Below are 8,428 nucleotides of genomic sequence, written 5' to 3' on the forward strand. Positions count from 1 at the left end.
AAGGTATTGACCTTCAAGGCGCGATTGGTGGCAAAAGGATGTACTCAAAGACAAGGAGTTGACTTTGAGGAAACCTTTTCCCAGTCGCAATGTTCAAGTCCATAAGGATTTTGCTAGCCATAGCTGCATGGTATGACTGTGAGATATGGCAGATGGATGTCAAGACAAACTTTCTTAATGGGGATTTTAAGAAAGTTATTTACATGTCTTAACCTGAAGGGTTTACATCTATCGGAAGTGAGCATATGGTATGCAAACTTCAGAGATCTATTTATGATCTAAAGCAGGCATCTAGGAGTTGGAACCTCAGATTCGACAGTACAATCAAATAGTTTGATTTACTAAGAATCCTGAGGAACCCTTTGTGTATAAGAAGGTCAGTGGGAGTGTTGTGACATTCCTTGTGTTGTATGTTGATGACATTCTACTCATTGAAAATGATGTAGGAATGTTGCAATCAACTAATATATGGTTAGCGAGTAAGTTCTCGATGCACGACTTGGGTGAAGCATCTTTTGTACTGTGAATACAGATCTATTGAGATAGATCGAGAAGATTGCTTGGTCTCACCCAGTCCACATACATTGATACCATCGTGAAGCCGTTCTCGATGGATGAGTCCAAGGGAGGACACCTACCAATGTGTCATGGCGTGTCCCTATCCAAGTCTGTCTCCCAAGACTGATGCAGAGATAGTGGCGATGACACGCATTCCGTATGCTTCGGCAATTGGTAGCATCATGTATGGGATGATATCTACACGTCTTGACGTGGCTTTCGCACTAAGTGTAGTGAGTAGATATCAATCGAACCCTGGTCTTCCACACTGGAAAGCTGTGAAAGACATCCTCAAGTAGTTGAGAAGGACCAATAAAGTGTTCTTGGTCTATGGGGTGGAGAACTAAAATTGGAAGGCTATACCGACTCTAGCTTCCAAAGCGATATCGATGACTCGAAGTCAACCTCTGGTTTTGTATTCATGCTCAATGGTGCTGCAGTCTCTTGGAAGAGTTCCAAGCAAGACAATATTACGGATTCCAGCACAGAGGCCGAATATATTGCTGCATCAGATGCAGCAAGGGAGGCTGTTTGGATAAGGAATTTCGTCCAAGAGTTGGGCGTCATTCCTAATGGAGTTGCTCCTGTCCCGGTGTTGTGTGACAACACGGGAGCTATAGCTCAAGCAAAGGAGCCTAGGTCTCATCAGAAATCCAAACTAGTATTGAGAAAGTACCACATCCTCGGAGAGATTGTGGAAAGAGGAGATGTGTCTTTTGACACGGTCGGCTCCGCCGATAATGTTGATTGATCCACTAGCTAAGCCTTTACCTGGACCATTATTCGACAAGCATCGCGAATCAATGGGTTAGATGCATAAGGGTAGTTGGCTCTAGTGCAAGTGGGAGATTGTTAGAGTAGGTGCCCGTCGAGCCAAGTGTTGGGCGAGTGTTCACAATGAAACTCTATGAATAAGCAATCTTTATTTTAATAATATTTGAAATTATTATTTTGGCAAATCTTTATCTGTATACCCATGCTAGCTGCATAGATAAAGCCCTTGAATATACAAATAGTAGAAAGAATATGAGATGCTCATATGATGAGTATCATGAAACTCATATTTGTAATACTGTATATTCTAAACGGTTCCTAGTCGATTCAGCCGCCACTAAGAAGGATATAGGCCGCTCGAGTTAGAGACTAGTATCTGCGATGTGAGTACCATGTTTCATTGGTAGGGGACATTGTGATGTCCGAACATGCAGATAGGTGCTCCTTGTAGAGTGCACTGAACAACCCTCCATAAAAGGACTTTCCAAGTGGTTCTCACTTATCGAGTGGAAAAGTCCTGGTTTATGGTTGTACAGAATTAGTCCTTATGACCCGGGACAACATTGAGACTCTATGTGCTAGAATTACACTTTGACTTGTTTACCGACTCTCATGGGGTCATCAGGTGGCAAGGTTGGGTGTTCTGTCGAAACACATAGGAGTCGATGCATTGTAGTCGGGGATTCACCGCTTACCTTCGGGTATGGATATCCTATGTGTTATCATGTGTATGTAGATCGAAATCTCTGCCAGAGTATGGTGGTAATTATGAAAGGGTTTCATAGATTACACCATCGATGCAACTACGACATGACACATAGTATCGATTCATTGACAACTCTCGATAAACCAATGGTTGTCGAATCGATCGGGATATATGAGTTGAAGGGACCGTACTGTACGCTAACCATAATTGAATGGTTCTTGCAGGCACTATCATTTGATACCTAGGGAATCATGTAAGCGATGCTGCTAGGCGTTTAACATGATTGGTTGGGTACTATCAGACTTGAGTTCTGACGTTCTTATTATCAAGGTGTTGATAAATAAGAATGGAGCAATTGGGGTATGCTCATATAAGGACATGTTTAGTCCGAATCACATAGAGATGTGAACCCACGGCTAGTTGTATCAATGAACCATTGAGGGCCACACAAGTGCTAGCTTTCTAGATCCCGTTGAGAAGTAAAAATAGTTCAATGTGTTGAACGGCTTATAAAGGAGTTTATAAGCGTAAGGAAAATTAGAAGTATGACTTCTATAAAGGAGAAAATAGTTCAATGTGTTGAAGACTTATAAATGAGTTTATAAGTGTAAAGAAAAATAGAAGTATGACTTCTATGAGAGAAATGTAAATTTTGATTTATGAAAGTGTTCCTAAATTAAAATTTGGCCAAGTGAATAATGTATTTGAAAATTGTGATTTTCATAAACATTATTATGGACTAAATTAAATTAATTCAAGTGTTGAATTAATTAAACACTAGTGGGCCTAGTAGAGTCCAAATAATTAAATTAATTCAAGTGTTGGATTAATTAAATCATATTGAGTCTTGTAGAGCTCAATTTAAAATTATTATTTAACTAGTGGGACTTGAGTAAATTCAAGTAATGTTTAATTAGTCTCAAATATGTTTGAGATAATTAAATTTAGTCCAAGGTTTTTAATTTCATTAAAAACCATATAATATAATATGCATGCATGGGAAGTGAAGAGTTGGAGACTACTTTTTGGGATATCAAAGCATGGCATGCAAAAAGGTGTTTTTGCTTTTGCTTTTTGGACATCCAAGACAAGTCTCCTCTCCCCCATTCTACCAACACCATGGCCGAAACTCTCCTCCCCTTTCTCTCCAAGTTTTCTCTCCATTTTTGTGTTCTTCAATTGTTGAATAATACACACACTTCTCTTTGAAAAATCCTCATATTTTTCTAGTGCAAAATATGAGGGGATCTACCTAGTTGGTGGTGGGCTTAATAGTTGAGCAAGGAGTGCTCATTGGAAAGCTTGAAAATAGTTTCTACCTTTCAAGAGCTTTGTTGTTTGACAACAAAGTTGGAGCCATAATCAATCTCTTGAGATTGATAGGTATATTTCTTTAAAACACCCTATGAATGTCATTTTGTGTTTTTATTGCATTTGTTGCACAATGTATGGGGTGGCCGAAATTTTGAGCTAAAAATTTTAGATTTTAAACTTCCGTTGCGCTTCCGGCCACCGTAACCGGTCCGCTTTCACTGTGCATCACGAATACAACCATATATATCAGGTTCAGCTAATAACGTAGATACCTGGATAGGAGTCGTCGAGATATCAAAATCATATCCCAAGGAATAACAAGACATCATCATAGCTGATAAGCGACCCACATCCTCTGCCGTACAACTCACTTTACGACTCAGTGCATCAGCTGTAAGATTGGCTCGACCAGGATGATATTCAATCTCACAATCATAATCCTTCATCAAATCTAGCCATCGTCTCTGTCTCATATTCAACTCTGTCTGTGTAAACAGAAATATCAAACTCTTATGATCAGTATAAATCGTAAACGAGGTACCATATAAATAGTGTCGCCATATCTTCAAGGCAAAGATAATGGCTGCTAACTCCAAGTCATGCACGAGGTACCTTGTTTCGTGTGGTTTCAGCTGTCTCGAGGCATATGCCATGACATGTCGATCCTGCATCAAAACACATCCCAAACCATGTAATGATGCATCAGTATAAACAACAAACCTCTCATTTTCTGTAGGAATTGATAACACCGGTGCAGTCGTCAGTCGGTGCTTCAACTCCTGAAAACTCCTCTCACATGCTTTAGAACACTGAAATCACACACCTTTCTGAGTCAACTGTGTCAAAGGCCTAGCAATCTTTGAAAATCCCTCGATAAATCGACGATAATAACCTGCTAAACCCAAGAAACTACAGATCTCTGGTACAGATGTAGTTGCAGACCACTGTAACACGGCTTCAACCTTCGTTGGATCAACAGAAATCCCATCTCTCGATATAACATGACCCAAGAAGACCACTCGATCCAACCGAAACTCAATTTACTGAGTTTGGCATACAACTGTTTATCTCACAGCACCTGTAACACTGAACGCAAATGCCCAACATGCTCAGCCTCACTCTTGGAATATATCAATATATCATCAATAAACACAATAACAAATCGATCGAGATAAGGTTGAAATACCCTATTCATCAAACTCATGAACACAGCTGGAGCATTCGTCAACCCAAACGTCATAACCAAAAACTCATAATGTCCATACTCCAATAACCGAGACATCCGGATGGCAGAAACCAACGGAACACGGGAACGAGAACCCTTCCCATAAAATGTCCAACGCTCTTTCTCATATGTATCAAAATATACCACCCGCTGATAACAATCAACTGTCGCACAATATCTCCTCAGCACATTAATTCCCACAATACAATCAAAATCATTCATTTCTAGAATAATCATATCAGATATCAGCTCATAGCCCTCATAAGAAATAATACCATCTGATATCATAGATACAACTGATATATCAACTCCAGAAGGTGTCGAAACAGAAAGAGGCACAGACAATGGCGACGAGCGCATATGATGCTCAACCAAAAACCTCTTCGATATAAAAGTATGCGAGGCACCAGTATCAATAAGAATATAAGCAGGATAAGAACATAAATAACACTTACCCGCTATCATCTCCTCTCGTGCCTCCTCTGCCTGCTCTCGTGTCAAAGCATACACATGTGCCTGAGGCGGATCAGCTCCCTGCATACGTGGCTGTCCTCCAGAAGGTCGTGGTGTAAACTGACGAGGCTGTCGTCCTCCTCTCTCTGAGGATCTACCTCTAGCACTCCTAGGCTCTCGCTGCCCCTCACTACTAGGACAATGTCTCGCCAGATGACCAACACCGCCACACTCAAAACAGGTGATCTCGGTCTGTGTACAATCTCTGATCAGATGAGGTCCCCCACAACGAAAACATCTCACTGCTCTGGACTCCCCTCTCTGCCCCTGAACAGACTGAGAACTGCTCCCACGACTCTCAACACGTCGTGAATCAAATCGGCGCTTCCCAGATGAGGATGAAGAAGATGAACCCTTCTAATATTTAAAAGACTGTCCTTGCGGTCGCAATGACTCCCTAGTCGGCTCTGATAATCGTCCCTGAGCCCCATACTCCTGCATCACCAACTCAGCCATCTCTGCCCTCATCACTGCATCCTCAAATGATATCGGGTTATTTGATTGCACACGATCAAATAACTCTAACTTCAACCCTTTCAAGAAATGTCTCATCTTAGCATGAACATTCGTAGCAACATGTGACACATATTTCAATAATGCAGAATACCGAGACTCATACTCAGCAACAGACATACTGCCCTGTCTCAAATCCTCGAATTCTCGCTCTTTCTTCTGTCTGGCTGCTATAGAAAAATACTTATCAAGAAAACGAGTCCGAAACACATCCCAATCAACAGTACGGCCCTGAGCTCTCAATCCGGCCTCAGTCGTCTGCCACCACAACAGTACATTCCTCGAAAGCTGAAATGTAGCCAATCGTAACCAAGCAGACCTAGCACACGGAACGGTCACAAATATCTGCTCTATCCTATCAAATCTCGGCGGAAAATAACTGCTGAACTGTGCCAAAGTCAACTCACCAGGTAATAAAGGCTGATCTGCAGGTGCCTGTCCCATAGGAGGAGGTGGCAATGGATTCATCTGTCCAAACCCACTGTCAACCTCGTCTGTTTCCTCACGTGGATGTACCTGTTCTCTAGCTGCCATCACTGGAAATCAAATTGTTAATCATAACATTTAACAATTACAATCCAGTATTCATCATTACACCTTTCGTACGAAAGCACACGCAACTAAAGAACAATCAATCACATCGAGAAATCATCAATAACAAGTCAAATGCACAGACACACGCAGATAATATCGTCATCCAACTCCCTCATCACAAACCCAACTCCTAACCATCCCAGATATCTAACATATGCTCTGATACCACCAAATGTGGCGCCCCAAACCTCGCCACGTAATCATACAACATGTGACGTAATATGCATAAAAAAATTTTCTTTTCGACGACGTAATAATATAATGCATATACGACAAAATAGTGCAATCACCACACTATCTACGTCAATGCAGCAGAAACAGTATAATAAATACACACACACAACTCAAATAAGATAATAAACTATACTGTCTCTATCTACTATCAACTACATGACTATTTGACTAGACACACCTAGTCCTTCACCACTATCCTGTCTCACAGCATAGTCCTGTAACCTGTCCAACAGAAACAGCCCCCAAAGGGTGAGCATATACAACAATCATCATCGTAATACATAACAGTTATATTAACAACAACATAAGATATAACTGAAATGATAACAGAGATACCCCCTTTGCCGTTTCTGGACAATCAGCCATCGACAACCTCAACAACATCACACTGCAACAATAACATCGACGATACGTCGCACCCCAACTCCGGCGACAGCAATATCGTCGAACAAACAACAACATCGACGATACGTCGCACCCCAACACCGGCGACAGCAATATCGTCGAACGAACAACAACATCGACGATACGCCGCACCCCAACACCGGCGACAGCAATATCGTCGAACCAATAACAACATCAACGATACGTCGCACCCCAACACCGGCGACAGAATTATCGTTGAACGAACAACATCAACGAGAAGTCTCCCAACAACGATAGTCAACAATATCAACAATAATAAACAACAACAAATATAATATCAAATCACCCAATTCCGGTGATTTATCATCGTTCAACGCAATAGTATTCATCAATACTAAACAATAACAACATATGCTCGTACGTCAACACGTACCTGATAATCGAGTATATATAAAATCTGGCTATTTCTTTGATCCCGAGGCTTGTGACGTATCTCAAATCGAAGACCTCGTGTCAACGATTCCAAAACTGAGGCCGGTTCGTCGATTGGATAAACTGATAAGTCGCAAGATGGAAAAGAAAAATCGAAACTCTGTTTCTCTCACTCTCTCACCTCACGCTCCTCGCCTCTGTTACATTCGGTGGAATTGAAACTCTTTCAATTCCACCGAGCAAAGTTTAAATTTTTTTTATTTTTTTTATTATATTATATTATATTAATAAAATAATATAATATAATATTTAACATTTTTAACACCGGTATATCCTTTTGGACCAGTCCAACAATCAAATTTTTCAAAACTCAAAACATGAAACTTCTATATCTTTGAGTTTTCTACGTTATATCCAAAAATTCAAATCATTTGAACTTCATATGACCAACATATATCATATTTCTTTATTTAAAAATCATTAATTATTTAGCAATCTCCCATTACTAAATCAACAAATTATGATATTTATTTTAGGCATTACAGGGTTCCTATCGACAAATACTGCAACTGGACGTAAGTTTTCTTAAGTTTTGATATGATTTGAAAATATGATATTGAAAGAATCAGATATGATTCGTATATGGTGTTCTTGATATATTAGACATCGTATAATCGAAACCGGATTGAAGAACAGATACCGTAAGAAATTATTATGATTTTCAGAATGAATTTGATTGAGATTTGATATCAGATTTATATTTTTATCGATTATGAGTTGTGGGAATTGATATCTGTTGATTTGTATTACTGGGTATATTGAGAGTGTGCAGTTATGCCGTTGAAACAGATTAAGATTGAGTTCTGATTATATCTAGTATTGATTTGAGTGGTGTATTGATATTATACTCCTCGATATTGTCATTTCCAGATTCATATTGACAGGTTTTGAATCCGAGACTTCGACAAAGTCAGATCGACAGAAAGATATAAATCAATGTTATCCGGGAGATTGACTAGAGTCAGATTGGACTCGAGTTTCCCAAAAACCACGTACTTTACTTTATTGCATTGATGTTTGCAATTCATGAGATTGATATGCTTAGTCTATTTATTTATAGCAAAGCGTGTATTGAGTCATGGGCAGAGATGCCTAGTCACTGGCGGATATGCCAAGTCTGTGGCGGATATGCCAAAACA

General features: G+C 40.0%; 1 protein-coding gene across 1 annotated transcript; it reads right to left on the reverse strand.

The window, feature by feature from the left end:
* Positions 1 to 3,567: 3,567 nt before the first annotated feature.
* Positions 3,568 to 5,723, reverse strand: LOC140824160 (uncharacterized). Its single transcript, XM_073185755.1, has 3 exons — positions 5,535 to 5,723; positions 4,431 to 5,444; positions 3,568 to 4,017 (listed from the first exon to the last, which is right to left on the reverse strand). Exons 1-3 carry the CDS (start codon positions 5,721 to 5,723, stop codon positions 3,568 to 3,570), a joined length of 1,653 nt encoding a protein of 550 aa, XP_073041856.1.
* Positions 5,724 to 8,428: the final 2,705 nt, after the last annotated feature.

This window comes from Primulina eburnea, chromosome 2 (assembly GCF_022965805.1).
Source record: "Primulina eburnea isolate SZY01 chromosome 2, ASM2296580v1, whole genome shotgun sequence".
In the NCBI taxonomy this organism is placed as follows: Eukaryota; Viridiplantae; Streptophyta; class Magnoliopsida; order Lamiales; family Gesneriaceae; genus Primulina; species Primulina eburnea.

Bases quoted from the DNA above. Each gene is read 5' to 3' on its own strand.
- LOC140824160 (XM_073185755.1), bottom strand. From the start codon at position 5,723: ATGTCTGTTGCTGAGTATGAGTCTCGGTATTCTGCATTATTGAAATAT. The intron at 5,445-5,534 runs GTGATGCAGGAG...AAATATTAGAAG, and splicing joins GGGCAGAGATGGCTGAGTTG to GGTTCATCTTCTTCATCCTC. The intron at 4,018-4,430 runs GTGCTGTGAGAT...GTTTTGATGCAG, and splicing joins ATTTGCGTTCAGTGTTACAG to GATCGACATGTCATGGCATA.